At 47.0% G+C, this 20441-nt stretch overlaps 1 protein-coding gene across 3 annotated transcripts in view; it reads left to right on the forward strand.

The window, feature by feature from the left end:
* GLS (glutaminase) overlaps positions 1-20441 on the forward strand; it is a 926246-nt gene that overhangs the window by 360767 nt on the left and 545038 nt on the right. For all 3 annotated transcript variants that reach the window (XM_078680394.1, XM_078680395.1, XM_078680396.1), the window contains exon 10: positions 8648-8714. In XM_078680394.1, the coding sequence (XP_078536520.1) occupies positions 8648-8714 (67 nt within the window). The remainder of the gene's footprint in view (positions 1-8647; positions 8715-20441) is intronic.

Consider the following 20441-nt stretch of genomic DNA (forward strand, 5'->3'; position numbering starts at 1 on the left):
TGACAGCACCTCCGCGTGCCTGGGTGTGGCGAAGACAAGGTTGCCTGGCACGATGGAGTGTGTCCTCCCTACCTAAGGACCACTGTCAAATATGATACTTGAACGCGTAGTTATCGTAGAGAATGCTGCGCCTAAGGAAGACTTAAACCCGCCACTAGGAAATGTCCCCGCTGATCCCAGGGAAAGAAAGGTTGAGTATGAGACGAGCAGGCAGACACACACACACACACACACACACACACCCATTCGGCGACCCACAAGGGTGATCCCCAAACAGGAGCTAGCCCCGGGAGATACTTCTAAATTGGTCCAACACAAATTGAAAAAGGCCACCTTTCAGGGGGGCATGTTGGCCGCGATCGCACAGATGACACCAGTCTTTAAGGGAGCTCCAATGGAAAATCCCAGAGGGTCTCAACCTAGCTGTAGTGGCAGAGGCCAGGGAGGTTGGCAGCAACCAGACTTCATGGAATGCTACTATTTCCACAGGACGGGCCACCCGGCAGACAGATGCCAGTTAAAAGCATACCACACACAGCGAATGATGGGCCAGGATCAGCCACCACAAATTCCTAATTCACAAAATCAAGTCCAGGGACACCCAAATGTGCCTTACTTAAAGCCACACGGAGGGAGGTCAGACACTGCATCCCCGCAACAGGTATCAGAAAATTGAAGATGTTGATTTTCCCAATTTTTTTATATCTAATTCGCACAATTCCTCTATTGTTCCCGACATCTTATTTCTCTCAAATGGATAGAATGGCATCTAGATTTCTATGGAGTTACCATCGGACTAGACGTGCTATGAAATGGTGTTCTCTTCCGAGAATGAAAGGTGGTTGGGGGGTCCCTAATTTTCGGTTGTATTATTGGCTCATTTTATTAAAATATATGGGCATACTAATATTCCCTGGAATTACCATTGATGAAGCGGTTCATCCGTCAATTTACGAAATATTATTGGGTGAGGAAGTATCTCAATCTTTGTTAAAATTCTGGAAATTAGTTACTATAAAAAGACCAAGTTTAAAATTATATTAGCGGCTGCTTCAATTTGGAGGCAGTTCAAAAAATTTTTTATTAATTGTAAAGACATTAATATTATACTCCAGTCTTGAAGAATAGGTTTCTCCCCGAGATCTTCAATGACCAAGTCATGAAAAGGTGGTACGCTGCAGGGATCTGTATACTAGGAGATCTCTATGATGGTACCCAACTCTGTTCTTTCACCAGTCTACAAGCAAAATATAATTTGTCTAGATCTGATTTTTTTTAAATATCTCCAGCTTCGCAACTTTCTGGAATCAAAGGGGTTACTCGATCATACCTGCATGAGTGAAAATGATATCCTAGAAGCAAACAGAAGGGGGGGGGGGGAATCGGATTAATATATCAGTTAGTAATGAATCAAATGGATGATGATCTGAATTTAATTGGAAAAAAAATGGCAAAGAAAATTTGGAATCGCTAATGTTGATATAGCAAGAACAATTAAATTATCAACCAAAGTGCTGTTTAATGGCTCACTGCAAAGCCAACACTTTATGGCCATTTTTGATTGTATTACTCGCCGGCGAGGCTGGCAAAATGGAAGGGGAGTAATGGTGACAAATGCAAAAGATGTGATGAAATAGCTGCCGACTCTAGTCATATGTTTTTTAAATGTCCTAAACTTTCTCAGTTTATTGTGGATATTGATTTTTTTATTAACAATAGTTTGGGGATTTCTTTAAAACTAAATAGGGAAAGGTTATTATTGGTTTGGAAACTAATGAAATGGGAATCAGGACATTAGCTGAAGAAGTTTTTCTATTTATTTGTATGACAGCTTTTCGTTTTTGTATTACTTCTCATTGGCTTGATTCTGAACCTCCTGTTTTCAGCCAGTGGCAAGCTAAAATGTTATCTATATATCAATTTCAAATGGCCATTTACAGATCCAAGAGTGCTACAAAGAAAAGATTTGGGCTAAAAATCTGGGCACCAATTCAGAATTGGATTTAATCTATCAGTCTATATAAGCTACTTGTTGTCAAATGAATTTATTTATTGTGTATTGTTATTACTTTCTTCTCCCTTTCAATTATGTACAAAGACAAAGACAAGTCTGTCGCATTTTCTGTATAATATCTGACTGTTTGCTGAAATAAAACTAATAAAAAACTTTTTTTTTAAAAAGGGATCAGAAAATTGGACAAACATGTGGCAACAGCAGCCACAGGCTGGGAACTCAGCCCAAGACTGTCTTGTAGTGATATTAAGACTGATATATTGATCATTGGCTCCACTTGGCATAATTGACTACCTTCTCTGTGCTGACTCCATCTTGTGTAACAGACTTCATTTTCTGTGTGCTCGCACGTTGCTGCAAAGTGGGGAGGGAATGCTTTCGCTCCTCACTTGTTTTCGCTCCTTACCAATCAGAGTGAACTGGAACATGTTGTGTGGTATGCATTCTTGGTACCTTTCAGGGAATGTGTGGAATGTACAGCTCTGTCTCAGAGTCAAAATACAGGTGCCGGGCCAGCTTCTGTCTTGACCCTGACACAGGCCAGTTCGGTTTTTCGCAACAGAAGAAAGGGGGCGAGGTTTCTAGAACCTTCGCCTTATGGTGAGTAAAACTTATTAAAGCCAGAGAATGTTGACAGGTGAATTGGCGCTCACTTACGGACTAGACATACTGTCGTAAGACGAACAGAACCTGAGTCCCGGTCCATAGTCTTAAGCCCAGCTGTCAACGGGCTCCGCAACTTGAGTTGGCAAGGATGTCAAGTGAGCGATCAGTGAGGTGTTACTTACTTAGTGAATATAATTTCCAAGTTTCTTTGCTCTTTGCTAAATATAATGATGCTACATGTTATTCTAGTTTTGTGCTTGTTACTTGATATTTGGGAGTCTGCATCAACCAATATGTTTTGCCTTCCTTTCCAAACTATTGAATTAATAAACATGTGTGTGTCACTTTAAATGCATCTGAATTTGTTTCCTTGCCTCGCCTTAAGAGAGAATTGGGTCTTGTTTTATCACCTCTTCTTTTGGGAATGCTGTTTTACGTGTGTTATTTAGAGGTGAAGTAGTGCATTTGTCTCCTCTCGGGAGTGCAGGGTTCAGGTGTGTCCTATTGTGTCAAATTACACGCACTACAGGGCTCCGGCCACAGCCTCGGCAGGACGGGATATTTGTCTGGGGAGATAATACCTTCCCACAAACACATAATCCAAATATGCAGTAAGATGACCCTCCAGAGTAAATACCACCCATTTACCTACATCCCAAGAATTAATTATACCTAATTCAAAGAAAGACCAATAAGACTGCATTGGGAATACAAACGTTTACTTGTATCCAGGGATTCCGGGCTACTACATGTGTTCTGCTGATCGGGTGTCTTCACTAGAGTTTGCCATTTAGGGCACCTGCAGGAGCCAAGTTCCCCCTCTGCTGCTGATCCGCTAGGGCAGGATTGGCTGGCCACTCCGCAGGGGGAGGGTAGTCTTATGAGGAGGGTGGGGTGGCTCCCAGACATATTCTTAAGAAGCAGGCTCCTGTGTCCAAAGTCAATGTGATGGGTTCCAATTACCAGGTCAAAAGGACCCCATTCTCAAGCATCCGGGCCGGAACCAAAATTCCTTCCTTCTGTGTAGTCTCAACAGCACCCCTATAAACTACAGCCCTCCAGCAAATGGATACCCCCTTTCAGTTCTAAAACAAAGCTGTTCTCAAGTGGTGGTAACCAGGTTTTCTGTAAGCTCGAAATAGTGAAGATCCCATAAACTCCGCAGCACGCGCATAGGATCCAAAAGTTGCAAAGCACCCTCAGGGTGTCGAGTAATCGGGAGATTCACCAGGTTAGCCAAATGTCCCAGTAGTCCCAGTCAGTTCTGGCCGAGTCATTACCTCTGGGCAAAGCTTTGCAAGGTCCTTGGCCTGGGCTCCCCACATTGTTAGGATCTCTGCAGTGTTTTCTCTTTCATTCCATGGGGTTTTTCAAATCTCCAAAGCCTGGGCACCATGCCATATCCCACCCAAAAGAAAGAAAAAACTAACACGAGCATGCCTGCTAATAGGAAGACCCTAGCCACAAGCTAGGAACCATAGAACCAAAACACCATAGGGAGCGTGGGGCTGCAGGGCTCATAACAGCTCCAGGAGAGAGTAGAACGCCGAAGGTGCTCACTCCCATATCAGGCCTAGCAATTCACCAGTGCACCAGGCCTCACATACACCATCCAGAGAAAGCAGTAAGTCCCGACCTCAGATACCACAAGACGGCAGGAGCAGAGGTACATGGGAAATGCAGAGCAACATTCCGACCCCCTCCGCCTCATGACAATTGAGATAGCAGATTACGCGAGATCTAAGCAAACGCACAAAGAGCGACAAAAATAGCCCAAACTTAGCACAAAAAGACGTCTCCAGAAAGGGTGGGGTTGAGAGATAACCACTCCACAAGGGAGGAGCAAGTTGCATGCCGAGAGACAAGTGATCTCGAGGCAAGTTGCAACAACCAAACAACACCTAGTAGCTACATGCCCTCTCCTCAATCAATCCGAGGCACGTGTAGGCTGAATACAACCCGCGCCGATGGCACCTCAATGCACACATTAGTAGTGACAGGGTCCCGGAAAAAACTTCAACACCCATAAAACCCAAGATAAAACTGATATGATCCATTCCTATGATCAAGGCCATTCCCTAAGCGTAGATCACTAACCCAAGAACCAGATTGGTACATAAGCTCATAAATTAGACTAATTTGCCTGATTACCCATAAACCACTTTTAAGCCTTAAACCACAAAAAAGTACCATGATCGTAAAGGAAATACAGGAACCCAGAAGAAATTATCATTAACCGCGGTGCGCATGTAATGTTTTTCTGACTTAACAATGAACCACGGTCTTCTCCAACAGGGCTGCAAGCGAACATCAAAAGTGCACCACCTTTCATCTGCCACGTCATCACCCCAACACGTATCCAAAGTGTGCGAATCAAATTCACAAACTGCACTGTGAACTTTTTTTATTGAACTTTTTCAACAAAAACACCTGATGACCAGAGAACCACACTCCCCTGAAACCATATCAAACACATGCAGTGTTCAATTACAAGTTATGTATTTTTGCAGCTCTACGTACCCTCTGTCTAGTTTAGGTGCTGCTGCTTCGCTACTAAAGAACCACCTAGCCAAATAGAATCTGTTCAGAGACAATCACAGCGCTTGCGTAGGGATCTCTCCCATGTCACTTATAATTACATCAACCCAAACAATAGTATTCCACATGCACTACACAGCACCCTTCTTCACAACACGTGGTATCAGCACATGACCACCGTGGGCTCCAAGACATAAGCCAGGTTGTATTGTGTCTGTTCGTTGATGCCAGATGCAGTAGGCACATATCGACTCTGAAAGAGCAAAATGCCTCCTCCCCCTGTACATATGCAGAATCAGGGCCACAGTTCAGACCAACAAAGTAGAAACCCACTGAGTAGTAGTAAATTTGGCCACTTACGAGACCAACCCAACAGCTCTATACTTTTTCACCAAGCCTACCGATATTAAAACTGAGCTAGACAGGATACGCAGAAGGGGCACTATAGGGGAGGATACTGCTTGGCCCTGAGACTTCACAGAGAAGAGATTCTTGGAGGTAGCAAAACCCCCAACAGAATGCGCAAACTCATCCTCTCCTGCCTCCAATTGTGTTCCAAGGGTGGATCTGGGGTAGTCTTCTTTAACAACATTTGGACCCCAAACATGAAGTTCCAATGTAGGGTCGTCCAGCTTGATGATACAAAGGGAAATTAGGAAGAAGACAACCTTGCTGCATCAGACTCTTGAAAAAAGACCTGCAGAGTATTTTGGCTGAGCTCAGTACAAGACCATTCCAGAAGAATTCAGACTGTTCGCTGACACACAAGTAGCAGCAGGAGCGTCTATATGCTTCTTTACCTTGCAGGCAAAAGCGGATGCCCGCTGGTTACAAATTACCAAGTGGGAGTTGTTTAAAATGATGAACAGCACTGTACTCTGCCTCAATTCGATCAAGGAAGAACTGTGAGCAGCCCGCCTCATAGTTATGCGGCATAGATATGTGTTAGACTTAATGAATGAGATGGAGGGAGAGCTGTATGCCAAGACTGGTGCATCCTTCTGTTTATTTATCTCAGGGAATGACCTGGGTAGCGGGAATTTGACTCTTGCTATCTAAGCACTGCACCGTTTGCAAGGAGACTTCAGTGAGGAGGGAGGTGACCCTGAGGATGAGTGGTTTTCAAATTGATTCTCCTGGCTCCCCCAGTGGCTTTTCAGACTGTGCTCGTTTGTTGCTACAGGTTTTCATAGTTTTTTTGTTTGTGTGGGCCCTACAATTGGGCATTTCCTGCTGTAAAAACACTGTCCTCAAATTTAGTAGGATGCATGTGTAAGGATGTGGCGTGACCACTCACCTGAAATCTCAGGGTGTCTGCAAGAGTGATGAATGACGAATGCTCCCAATACCTCTTGGAACACCTCTCAGTGCTGCAACTAGAACGCTGTCACACTGGCAGATCTTCCTAAAGGGAAGGGGAAGTGGATGAAAAAGAAGAGAAGAGAAACATACTGCTTCTTCACTCAGCCTGGTCCAGCCGGGCACCACGTGTTGGGTCTCTGAGGAATCTACAGAGTTTGTGTAATACTCTGATGGTAAAAATAGTAAGGATGAGTACAGTTACACTTCTTCGCACACAGAGAACTGCAGCTGTTGCGTGACCCGCCTTGGCCTGCTAAGTTCGGGATACTCCAAAATGGCAAACTGTGTTTAACTGCGTCGGCCGCAGTTATGTACAGCTAGTGGTTTACGGCTGGAGCCGGTGGAGTGCCTGGTGACCTGCGGCTCTCCACATCAGGAGCTGAGAAGGTGGTAGCCGCAGTGTGCTATTGGGAGGTGCCCCTTGGGGGGGAATCTTTACCGTGATGGGGGCCCACCCACAGGATCCCAGCTGCTGTTGCTGGAGGCAGGACTGTGGGGAGAGCAAGTAGGTGAGGTCTCCCGGCCTTGAAGGCAGACTCTATGTGAGACCTTGTAGTGAGATGCTGCGAAGGCCCAGGTGACTCCAGATGGGGCCCACACTGATATCTCTTGATGACTGTGGGAATCTGCCTGGGGGCAGTATTCAGGCGGGCACACGTACCACTGCTGTTTTAGGGGTTGGACAGCTCTTTTGGCCCGGTCCTGGAGGCTGCTGGTCGGCAGGGGGGAATTGCTGGTGGAGGGGCCAATGACTGTGTGACAGGTGAGAAAGAGCAGCTGTTGTGTGCGGTGGCACTTAGAAATATTTGAATTCAGACTACAAGTTGTACAAAATTATCAGTGCATTGCTATAATGTGCTGTATTCATTTGAAAGCTTTCATATGTTAAAGAAATACACTTTCTACATTTTTAATAGATTTTATGATATTTTACTTGATGTTTGTTGTGTGTTTTACAAAGCAAATGTTTTCAAGGCTCAGTTAAAGCATGGGTTTCAAGATCCGAGCCAGGCCCTTGGCTCGCCTCTGGTTCAGCTCACCTTGTTAATTTGTTGGCTCGCCTACCTCTACTAGAGGTCAGATTTTTTCCCATGAATCACTTCTAGATTGTCGAAAAGGCGGGTACCTGTGCGAGAAAGGTAAGCCTTGGCTAGAGCCAGGCATGTCAATCTCGGGGTTGTCATAGTCAAATGTCGTCCATCAGCACTGCCGTCTTATTGAGGCACAGACCTGTTTGCAAATAGAGAGTTGGCCAACAGACTACTAAATCCACCACCCTACCAAGCTTTTAAAAGCAGTTACGCAAATCTCAGCGAAACTGTAAAAAATCTCTGCAAACACGCAGAAACTCCATGAATACGCGGCATTGCTTGTCCGTGTTGCTTTTTTACTATTTGCAATCGCTGTTTACGTGCTCGGGGGGGAAATATCCCGCGAACACGCATTTGAGAACGCGAACAAGCAAAAAAATTCAATTTTGGGCAATTTCGCGTTCTCCGCGGAAATTGAAATTACCCAAATTCCGCAAACGGAATGGAATCTACCACCCAGGCCTACTGTGAATCGCCTTTATCAATTGTCCCCAGCCTCTGCACTCTCCTACCTCGTCTTGCTAAACCTCCCCCTTAGTGCTCCCGCATTTTAAAAAAATTTTTTGTACACGTGTAACATGGCTGAAAGTATAGTAAAAATAAAATGCTATAATGCTAGCCGCATCATGGCTTTTTTTTTTCTTCTTTGCTTGTTTTATGAAAAGTGTAGGTATTTTGTTATTTAAAAAAAAATAATCTTTTGTAACCAGTTCCATACTTCCATAGTCACTGTCCTCCAATGTGCCACCGCCGTGCACTCGAAAGGGTTTTGAGGGTAGTGAATTCATTTGCGAGATGTGACATGGAGCTTTACGAAAAGAGGCACAACAGATGCTTTTACTTAGCTTTTACAAGTGAGCTGACAGTTGGAGTGGGATATTCATGTAGCAGCATTTTCATGCTCCTCACAGCTGTGGGATATTTACAGTTACAGGTAAATACGTTTTCCTCCCTGCCTGTAATGTTCTGCTGATGTTGTAAACTCGGGAACTAATCAATCAAGTCTGAGTGTTATTTCTGTGTTTGTGTTTCTTAGGTTCCAGTCTGAAAGAGAAAGCGGAGATCGCAATTTTGCAATTGGATACTACTTAAAAGAAAAAAAGGTTTTCATTACCTACTTTTATAATTGGCAGTCTTAACTTTAGCCTTTGCATGAACGTGTTGCTGCTTAGAAATAATCCTGGATGAGATTTTAATTTACGACATCAACATTTGTGAAATGTCTTGAAATATCACATTATGTGATTTCATGGTTCTTTATTTCCTCATGTGTACACCTTAGTGGTCGAAGTGGGGAAAGAAAAGTAGGGGAACTGTGGGTGGAGAATTAGGGGGCGGGAATAACCGAAGATTGAATCAGTGGGCGGAGTCAGGGATGTGGCTAGAAATAGCAAAACATACCAATTTTTAGTACGTTTAGCATTTCACTGACCAGTTACAGCTTATAACGTTATTTAATTAAAACAATGGATAAACATGTTTATTTGAGGTTTAATTCAGGAAAAAGCAAACACTCATAGGGAATACAGGTTTATGTAAAGCATGTGAAATATAAGCAGGAACAACATGTTACCGTAATGCTTTTACTCTCATTGTTCAGAAATCCATGATTTTTTTTGTCTCAAACATTGAGGTCCTGAATACAGGGCTCCTCCTGTACACATGTATTAAGCAGGGTTCAGAAGAGAAAGGGACTCTTCAGGAGAATCTAGACTCACGGAAACCCACAAAGGCTCCTTCATATTCCTGTCAGCCAGCTAGCTGCCCAATCATAATATAGCAAAAAGAACAACTGGTGGACAGAATGCAGAAAAATGTCATACATTCACCCCAGTACAGAGATCTGGGCCTAATTCCATTGTTTCTTTGCTCGCCATGCCATTCCAGTTTGGACCCAGCCATATGCAAATTAGTCTTGACCCTGCGCCCAATGGGAACAGTCCAGCCCGAACTGCCAAGCCAGGTCCTCCCTGGACTAGAAACAAGCATCCTAGGACCAGTTTCGGGCTTTCAGCCCTCATCAGCCAGGATAGCTTGATTCCAGTGGCATGGAGAGCACGGGACTCATGTATGAGCATACCTGTCCCATTTGGGTGACAAATGCAAAAAGAACAATTGATGAACAGAATGCAGAACAATGTCATACATTCTCCCCAGTTCAGATATGTGGGCTTAAATCCATCATTTTTTGCTCGCCATGCCATTCCAGTTTGGACCCAGCCATATGCAAGTCAGTCTAGATTCTGCGCCCAATTGGAACAGTCCAGCCCGAACTGCCAGGCCATATGTATTCAAGTGTCCTTTCATTCGGGAAGTGAACACAAAGCAATACCCACTGAACTATGCACATAACATATTGCTCTTTGATATGCATGGTCCATGTTCTTTGCAGCAGGCATTTTACCCCCCTGCACTACCTTAGATGAGTAAAACAGCCACTAGACAAAACATGCTCCCATCTCTCTCCAGTAGGTACATTGATCCCCAAAGTTATCTTGGCACTTGTATTGTTGACTGAAACCTGCCGAATATACAAAGAACTTTGCAGTGTTTTTAAAACTCCTGCACTTGTACAAAACCGGTCCCCCCAAACTAAACTGGCCCCCTACCCTTCAAGTCGCCCTGGGAAACGCCTGCTCCTGCCCTTTCACTGCTCCTGTCCAGTCAGTACTCCTACTCATGCTCGATCAACACTCCTGCTTCATCAATTCCCCTTCCACCTCTCTTCTCCTGGCACGTCACTTCTCCTGCCCGTCACTTCTCCTGCCCTGTTTACTGCTCCTGCCCTGTTCACCGCTCTTGCCCTGTTCACTGCTCCTGCCCCGTTCACCGCTCCTGCCCCGTTCACCGCTCCTGCCCCGTTCACCGCTCCTGCCCCGTTCACCGCTCCTGCCCCGTTCACCGCTCCTGCCCCGTTCACCGCTCCTGCCCCGTTCACCGCTCCTGCCCCGTTCACCGCTCCTGCCCCGTTCACCGCTCCTGCCCCATTCACCGCTCCTGCCCCGTTCACCGCTCCTGTCCGTTCACTGCTCCTGCCCGGTCACTGTTCCTGCTCATGCCTAATCACTGCTTCTGCCCCGTCACCTCTCCTGCCCCGTCACCTCTCCTGCCCCGTCACCTCTCCTGCCACGTCACCTCTCCTGCCCTGTTGCTTCTCCTGCCCTGTTGCTTCTCCTGCCCTGTTGCTTCTCCTGCCCTGTTGCTTCTCCTGCCCTGTTGCCTCTCCTGCCCTGTTGCCTCTCCTGCCCTGTTGCCTCTCCTTCCCAGTCACTTCTCCTGTCCCGTCACTTCTCCTGTCCCGTCACTTCCCCTTCTCCTGTCCCATCACTTCCCCTTCTCCTGGCCCGTCACTTCTCCTGGCCCGTCACTTCTCCTGTCCCATCACTTCTCCTGTCCCGTCACTTCTCCTGCACCGTCACTTCTGCCCCGTTCACTGCTCCTGACCCATTCACTGCTCCTGCCCGATTACCACTCCTGCTCATGCCTAATCACCGCTCCTGCCCCATTACTTCTACTGCTTCGTCACCTCTCCTGCCCCGTCACCTCTCCTGCCCCATCACCTCTCCTGCCCCGTCACCTCTTCTGCCTCGTCACCTCTCCTGCCCTGTCACTTGACATTTCCTACCCCGTCACTTTTCCTGCCCCGTCACTTTTCCTGCCCGTTCACTGCTCCTGCCCGTTCACTGCTCCTGCCCGGTCACCTCTCCTGTCCAGTTACCTCTCCTGCCCCGTCACCTCTCCTGCCCCGTCACCTCTCCTGCCCCGTCACCTCTCCTGCCCCGTCACCTCTCCTGCCCCGTCACCTCTCCTGCCCCGTCACCTCTCCTGCCCCGTCACCTCTCCTGCCCCGTCACCTCTCCTGCCCCGTCACTTCTCCTGCCCGGTCACTTCTCCTGCCCGGTCACCTCTCCTGTCCAGTTACCTCTCCTGCCCTAGTACCTCTCCTATCCTGTCACTGCTCCTGCCCAATTCACTCTGTGTACAACATTGACAAATTACACAAGGTGTCAAGTTCCCCACCTACTCTGTCTGGGGAAACCTCCTCAGTAATCACCAACTCGGATCTCACTGGGACATGACATGCTAAAGGCAGAGGGCAGGCGCATTGTCATTCGAAAGGGGGTAATCAGCCTCAATCGGAATGACAATGGGTCTGCCCTCGGTCTGTGCGAGCTTAGGGGGGAGGGGGGGCTGCTGCAGCATCTGGAGTTCACAGAGAAGTGCGAGCAGCCCCTGGAATCTAATGAAAAAAGTTATAGTTTTTATTAAGTCAGACTATTCTTGCCGTCCCGGGATTCTTTTTTGAAAGTAAGAAGTAGGGGAACGGACTGAAAGTATTTTTAGAAGTAGGGGCACGCAGTGCCCTTCCGTTCCCGCCCACTTCTACCACTGGACTACACCTCGCCTTATGTCTTACAATACCCGTAGGAGACTGGTTCGCACAAACAAAGTCTAGTCGAGAGATATGTTTGCTCGAACCAGTCTTTTGCCGGTATCTCACACAAAACATTATGTACTTTTGTTATACAAGCGTGCACCTCGAATATAAAAAGGTACCTACAGGATACTACTGGTCCGTACAGAAAACGTCTAGCCTAGTAACATTTTCTGGTTTGCCAGTCTCTTGCTGGGATCTCACTAGATCAAGGGGCAATCTCGGGTAAAATAAGTTGTATAGTTACCAGCAAACCACATTTCAGTATAAAATTGTAATTTTGGGAAATTTTTATAGAATTTCATAAAATTTCACTAGAAAAAAATGATAAAATTTCGAACAAAATTTAGTCTCTTCATCAAGATAATGATTGCAAAAATTGATCACAAATATGAATGTAAAAAATTAGCCAGTGAGAGGATGAATAGGTGTTTGTGTGCATATATGGTTTACAGCATCAATGTATTAGGAGTTAACAGTTGTCTATACTCGCCAGTGACTGGAGCGGCAATTTCAGTTATAAGCCAGACCTGTTTACATTGAACAATGATTGTTAATTCTGCATTGTACATTTTTGAAGCTTACTGCAACCACAGGAAACGGTTAAATGTGGAAATTGTAATTCCTTATGTTTTAATGGGTGTGTCTCCGGCATAGTATACAGGCATGTTCCCCTACTCTTTGAGTACCCAACTGCATGTATATTTGGTATCATATTTTTATTTTGGGCTTAGTGTTCATGCTGACCTAAGCGTGTGTGCAGCAGCCTAGGCCTGTCCCTGATATTATGAGGTTCCGGACCGGTCTTGTGACCTGCGTGGTGGGGGTGCACCAAGCGCCTCTTATTATGAGCTTAGAACTACTATCCCTGTTCTGGGTATAGTGGGTCTAGCAGCAGTGGCAGGATACCTTGTTTTTAGAAAACTCTGTAGTGTGGCCAGACATTTTTATCTGTCCCTGGGAGTGAGTCCTCTTGGCCACACTTAAGTAAAGATCTTCGCCTATATGTATGCTCAGCACCTTGCACTGGCATCCTGATTGTATGTCAACACATACGCACGTATAGTACATGTAACACTTTCATTGATAGATCATGTCTGTAAGTGAGTCTGGGTAATGGGGCTGATGGGATCCATTTAGAATGCCTCTAGCCTGACATAGCACACAATGGACAGAGAGGACTGTTGTTCTAGTGTGTGGAAGTGAAGTGAGAGCATTCCTGTGGTTGGAGGGAGTAGAAGTGAGGAATATGGAGACAGGGCTACTTTTAAAAATTCCTTGGGGTCCTTTGTTAACAAGGGACATCTGATTAATCTTGCTGAACACTTCCATTGATGGTAGGGTTTAGAGATGGGCCAGCAGTCCATTGTGTGAGATGAGAAATCTTCTAGGTCAATCGGCCATTTTCTCTGTCCCTGATTACTCCTTTAATTGGGTTGATAACAGCCATGTGCAGAAACCTTACACCTCATTATGTGTGCGTTGTGGATACTTTTAAGTTGGAGACTGCCCCAGTGATACCTCCAGTGAGTATATTCACTCAAAGGCTGCTTCTGGAGAGTAGCCTAAGTTGCACACATGAAAGAAGAACCACCCCAAACCATTTCTGCAGTTTGAGACCGGGATTTCCATCCCCTGTTTAGAACACATGTATAAAAGTGAGGCCCAACTACCAAACTTTGTTCTGTTTCAAGTCCTTTATCACCATTGAGGTGATTGCTCCACAACCAAGGATGGTGTCTCCCTGACAAACAATCTCCCAGAGGTAAGTGACCAGAGGGGGAAAGGTCCAGCCTCCCCTTGGGGACAGAGGGTCTACCTGGTCTCTCACATCTGGTTCCTGACGAGAATGGTACAAGCTGCTATACATGTGGCAGTAATCTTCGTAGGTCTGATCGGAGCTACATCTACCTTTGTCATGATTATGGGCTGCATCTCGTAGACTTAATTGTGGCTGCATCAATAGTTGTCCCAATCAGAGGCTACAACTATTGTGATCCTCATAAGCCTGATAGAGGTTTCATCAGCCTTTGGTCTGGTCAGCGGCTGCATCTGCCGTGAACAATGTAGGTCTGGTCAGGACTGCTCAAGAGCAATTAGGAACAGATCATTACGTACCCAATTCACCAATGGGGGGTAAGACTACAAAATTATCTTGAACTGAGTGCGCATTTGACTGTGGGAAACATAACGACTAAACCTGAGCTTGGTTCATTCTTTATCTGATTTCCAATGAAGGGACTAACCTGGTTGAACTAGTATAAGAGATTTGGAAGCAGCACCACGAATGAGGCTCGCACCATGGGATACTTTATTGTACAAACAATTGAATAGTATCCTATATAGTATTGCTTTGTGATCAAAATAACCTTTTCCTTAAAAGACTAGCACTGGGCTAGAAATTGAAGTTATTGTGTCTTTTGGAGGATTGTTGTCTGCTGCTCTTGGGCACCGTATATTACCTCCATAGCCTGTGATTTCACATCACCACATCACCACTACCCTGAGAGTCAATTGCAGGAAGGGTTGTAATAGGCCAGGTTTGCAGAAGCATAGTAGAACAGTCCCAGTGACATGAGTGGTGCACAAAATCAACCACCGTGGTTGCATTCCAGTAACCCCTGTTGGTTGTATTTCCCCCAAATGGGGACTGACAGCTTGATTACTGTAATCGTCATATCAAAGTGTCAGCTCTTCCTTGATCATTGCAGTAAGTGACTCAGTGATCAATCATCTGTATGGTCATTCAGTCCATCTTGTATCTCTTTCAATCAGATTTACCATCCTGCTAGTCGAACTGAACGTCCAACATGCCTGTGAATGAACATTAGTGAGATAGGGCTCCCCAGCTCTAGTGGCATTTTCAGCTAATGGGGATGACTCAAACCCTTCGGTCACCTACACTAAACAGTGGAGAAGGTATGTTGGCTCCAACGGATAGGCACCGGGTCACCCCTTTAGGGCATCTGGATGTTCTACTAATGATAGACCAGACCCTGTGTTAGATTTGGGGGTCTCTAGTTGGCAGAGGTAGGTACCTTTGACCAAATAGGGACCCTTGCGTCTAGTCAAGGTAGGGGGCTACCCTCCTAAAATAACCACTTCTCACCCTGTTGGTAGCTTGGCACGAGCAGGCAGGCTTATCTCAGAGGCAGTGTGTAAAGCATTTGTGAACACATACAGTCATACAGTGACAACACTACAGAGGGACACCACACAGGTTGTATTATAAAAATAAATATTTTTATATAGACTTGACACAAGACCAAACGACTAAAATCCACAATACTTGACTTTAACATGGTAGGAAATAGCTCAGTTCTCTCAAGTTGTAAATGCTACACTTAACTCTTAATGTACCTTGGATGCGTAACGCAGAACAAACAAAAGGGTCGCAGGGAAGGTGATGTATCGGATCCTTAATCTGAGTGGAGTGGATGCATCGGTTCCTTACTGCTGCGCAGGGTTAATGCTTCCTTCCTTACTGTGTGGGGAGGTGATGCGTCGGTGTCTTACTGCTCTCCGGTGCGATGCGACAAAATGGCGTCTTGGTTACTATGCGACAACATTGATGCAATGCGTACCCGCCCAAAGGCCGTGTGGCGACTCGATGATCTTCTGAGCGCGACAGGCCCTGTGACATGCTTCTCTGGTGATGTGACGGCGACCTCTGCAGGGGCGGAACGCTTCTCCGGTGATGCGATGGCGGCAGCAGCGGCATGCTTCCTTGGTGATGCGACGGCAACTGCGGCGGCGGCGACACGTTACTCGCCGTTGAGTCGCGCTTCCAGCTCCCAGCGACACAGTTTCTCAGAAGGCCTAGCACAACAGCAGGCACTTCAATTTTCAGCAAGGGAATTCAGGGGGGAGCTGGTTGGTGAAGTCTGGTATCCCTGAGACTTCCGGCAGGAGACTAGCTCAAGTTCAAGCCCTTGGAGATTCTTCTTCAACTTGATGAAAAGCACACTCAGTCCCCTTCTCCTTTCTTTGGCAAGGAAGCAACCACTGCAGGCCAACCCCAACCCCAAACACACAGCACAGGGGTAGTCTCCTGCTTCAGCTTCCTGGTTCTTCTCCTCAGCAAAGGTTTGTCTTGATTCCCAGAAGTGATCTAAAATTTTGGGGTCTGGGTCCCCCTTTTTATACAGCAAAATCATTTGTCTCTGAAGGCAGAGAGTGTCTGTACCCAGTCCAAATCAGTTCCGTGCAGTCCTGGAGCACTTTGTTTACAGGACTCCTTTTTTCATTTGACAGTGTGGGCCAGGGTCATCAGACACACCACAGGAGGTGGAGCCAGCATTGTGGAAGGCAGGTACAGCCCTATTCAGGCCCAGGTGCAACTCCTCCTACCAGTCTACATGCAGATAGGTCTATTCAGCTCTTTGCTGACTCACCCTGTCTCCTGGAGCCCCCCAGCCCCTGTCACTCAAAAACCAGACAAGGAATACACAACCTAGCAGAGGCAGCCTTGGATAGTTAGGCAAGAAAATACCTACTTTCTAAAAGACGAATGTTAAAACCAACTTCACTAAAAGATGTATTTTATCATCCTAAGTTCAGGCATACTAAATTCGTTTTTCAACCATGTTCCCTGGGTCAGTTAGGATTATAAGGTGTTATAATCAAACTGCCCATTCTGGCCTATGGGGACAGGTAGCCTTGCAATTGTGAAAAACGAAAATGGCTGTAATTCACTATCAGTAAATATATGTAAATAACAAGGACCCCCTGAATAGGGAATATAATTCCTAGGACAGGGAAAATAATCTATGTGCAACAATTCCTAGGCAATCACAGTTGTAACAGGAGGGAACTAGTTATATCAGGAGGACATAAACGATAAACATAATAATAAAGTCATATTTTGTTTAATAAGTATCAAAAAATTATAAAATTAGTGTTCTTATTCAACATATTAAACATACTCAAATTAAAAGCAAAACCATAGCATAACACAAATACACAATAATTACAGTCAATAAAAAGTTAAAAAGAAAATACACAGTAAAAAAGTGGCAGAATAATGTATTTGACGCGCGTTTCGGCGTTTGAGGGAACGCCTTCTTCAGGAGCCACATAGAATTCTGAAACGGACAACAAAAATGAATATAAATAACAATACATAATCTGATGAGTGTACATTAAAAAAGCAAAACCTAATTATAAAATTACAAACAAATTAATGTCCTCCATCAAGATAAAGCTAGACCCTAATAATACATTTCAATAACATATACAAAAAAGATGTAGCAGCCAACAGGATAGTACAAGACAGAACATTCGTTTTTCTGCAAGGTTTCTAATGAAATGGTGAACCAAGGATGTATTTTCTTTTTAACTTTTTATTGACTGTAATTATTGTGTATTTGTGTTATGCTATGGTTTTGCTTTTAATTTGAGTATGTTTAATATGTTGAATAAGAACACTAACTGTATAATTTTTTGATACTTATTAAACAAAATATGACTTTATTATTATGTTTATCGTTTATGTCCTCCTGATATAACTAGTTCCCTCCTGTTACAACTGTGATTGCCTAGGAATTGTTGCACATAGATATATAGTGTAATTCACTATCAGTACATGCCACACACATTAGGACATGTCCTACCTTTTACATACAATGCACCCTGCCCTACGGCCTACCTTGGTCAATCGATCAATCAACCAATCAGCAAATTTGTATAGCGCGCTACTCACCCGCTAGGGTCTCAAGGCGCTGGGGGGAGAGGGAGTCGCTACTGCTCGAACAGCCAGGTCTTGAGTTGTTTCCTGAAGGAGAGATGGTCCTGGGTCAGCCGTAGGTGGGTGGGGAGGGAGTTCCATGTCTTGGCCGCCAGGTAGGAGAAGGATCTTCCTCCGGCGGTGGTTCTGCGAATTCGTGGGACGGTGGCGAGGGCGAGGCTGGTGGATCGGAGCTGGCGGGTGGGTGTGTAGAATGCGAGGCGGCTGTTGAGGTATTTGGGGCCCATGTCGTGGAGAGCCTTGTGTGCGTGGGTGAGGAGTCTGAACGTGATCCTCTTGCTGACGGGGACCCAGTGCAGGTTTCTCAGATGGGCAGAGATATGGCCGTGACGGGGGATGTCCAGGATGAGTCGTGCAGAAGCGTTCTGTATGCGCCAGAGTCTTTTCTGGAGTTTGGCTGTGGTTCCAGCGTAGAGGGTGTTCCCGTAGTCCAGTCGGCTGTTGACAAGGGCCTGGGTGACCGTCTTCCTGGTTTCGGTGGGGATCCACCGGAAGATCTTTCGGAGCATGCGCAGGGTGTTGAAACAGGATGACGAGACGGCGTTGACTTGCTTGGTCATCGTGAGGGAGGAGTCCAGGATGAAGCCCAGGTTGCGTGCATGGTCCGTTGGCTTGGGGGCGGTGCCCAGGGCAGGGGCCCACCAGGAGTCGTCCCAGGCAGAGGGGGATGGTCCCAGGATGAGGACTTCCGTCTTGTCTGAGTTCAGTTTCAGACGGCTGAGCTTCATCCATTCCGCGACGTCTTTCATTCCTTCCTGGAGGTTGGCTCTGGCGGTGGCGGGGTCGTTGGAGAGGGAGAGGAACAGCTGGGTGTCGTCGGCGCAGGAGATGATGTTTAGGTTGTGTTGGTGTACGATGGCTGCAAGGGGGCTCATGTAGACGTTGAAGAGGGTGGGGCTGAGCGATGATCCTTGCGTAACGCCGCAGATGACTTTGGTGGCCGCGGATCGGAAGGGGGGAGGCGGACTCTCTGGGTTCTTCCGGCGAGAAACGAGATGATCCACTCCAAGGCCGTTCCTTGGATTCCGGTGTTGCTGAGGCGCTGTAACAGGGTGCGGTGACATACGGTGTCGAAGGTTGCTGAGAGGTCCAGGAGGATGAGGGCAGCTGTTTCCCCGTTGTCGAGCAGGGACCTGATGTCGTCGGTAGCTGCGATGAGGACGGTCTCGGTGCTGTGGTTTGCTCGGAAACCGGACTGCGAGGGGTCGAGGGATCCGTTTGTCTAGAGGAAGGCGGAGAGTCGTTTGTTGACGGTCTTCTCGATGACTTTGGCAGGAAAAGGGAGGAGCGAGATGGGGCGGAAATTCTTGAGGTCCGTGGGGTCCGCGGTGGGTTTCTTCAGGAGGGCGCTGAGCTCGGCATGTTTCCAGCTCTCTGGGAAGGTGGCGGATGCGAAGGAGCTGTTAATGATGTCCCGGAGTCGGCTTTGTTGAAGATGTGGTGTGGACAGGGTGGGTTGGGGAGCCGGAGTGGATGGTGTTCATCGTGCGGGTGGTGTCTTCGGTGCTGACCGGGGTCCAGGTGCAGAGGGTAGTGGTGGGGGGCGCTGGTTCGGTGGTTGGGTGCGTGGTCTGTGCGCCGAAGCTGTTGTGTATGTCGGCGATCTTGCGGTGAAAGAACAAGGCAAGTGAGTCGCAGAGGTCTTGCAAGGGTGTGATGTCGTTGTTGCAGGCGCTGGGATTGGAGAGCTCTTTAACGATGCTGAAGAGTTCCTTGCTGTTGGTGTTGTTGTCCTGACGTTCTTTAAATGTTGTCCTTTTGGTGGTGCGGATCAGCTGGTGGTGTTTGCGGGTGGCGTTCTTGAGGGCTGTCATGTTCTCTGTTGTCTGGTCGTGGCGCCAGGCTTTCTCGAGGGTGCGGCAGGTTTTCTTGGAGTTTTTGATTTCGTTGGTGAACCACGAGGCTTTCTTGCTGCCGGGTCTGCTGGGAGTGTTCTTCAGTGGCGCGAGGTCATTGGCGCAGTTGGTGAGCCACTGTGTGAGGTTGCGGGCTGCTTCCTTGGGGTCCCTTGTGTTGGTGGGAGGGTTCTGGCTGAGGGAGGTGGTGAGTTGGTCAACGGTGATCTTGCTCCAGCTTCTGCGGGGAACCTGTTGCGGGTGGTGATGGGTCGTGGTTCTCCTGAAGTTGAAGTGGACGCAGCTGTGATCTGTCCAGTGTATTCCGGTGGAGTGACTGAAGGAGATGTGCTTGCTGGAGGAGAAGATGGGGGTCTAGCGTGTTGTCCGGCGTAGTGGTTGGGGGTGTTCACCAGTTGCTTGAATCCGAGGTTGGCGAGGTTGTCCAGCAGCGGTGTTGCTGTCATTGTTGTTCTCCAGGTGGAAGTTGAGGTCCCCTGGGACGATGTAGTCTGAGGAGGTTAGGGCGTGCTGGCTGACGAAGTCTGCGATGGCTTCGCTGAATTGTGTGCGTGGTCCCGGGGGTCTGTAGATGAGAGTGCCTCTGAGGGTGGTCTTGGGGTCGGTGTGTATCTGAAAGTGTAGGTGCTTGGCAGCGGCGAGGGTGTTGTCGGAGTTGGTCGTGATTTGGATGGTGTTTCTGTGGCCGATGGCGATGCCTCCTCCGGTTTGGTTGACGCGGTCCCTCCGGTGATCTTGTAGCCATCCGGGATGGCTATGGCGATGTCGGGGTCTGAGGAGGTGTTCATCCAGG

The sequence above is a fragment of the Lissotriton helveticus genome, chromosome 3_1 (assembly GCF_964261635.1).
Source record: "Lissotriton helveticus chromosome 3_1, aLisHel1.1, whole genome shotgun sequence".
Lineage (NCBI taxonomy): Eukaryota > Metazoa > Chordata > Amphibia > Caudata > Salamandridae > Lissotriton > Lissotriton helveticus.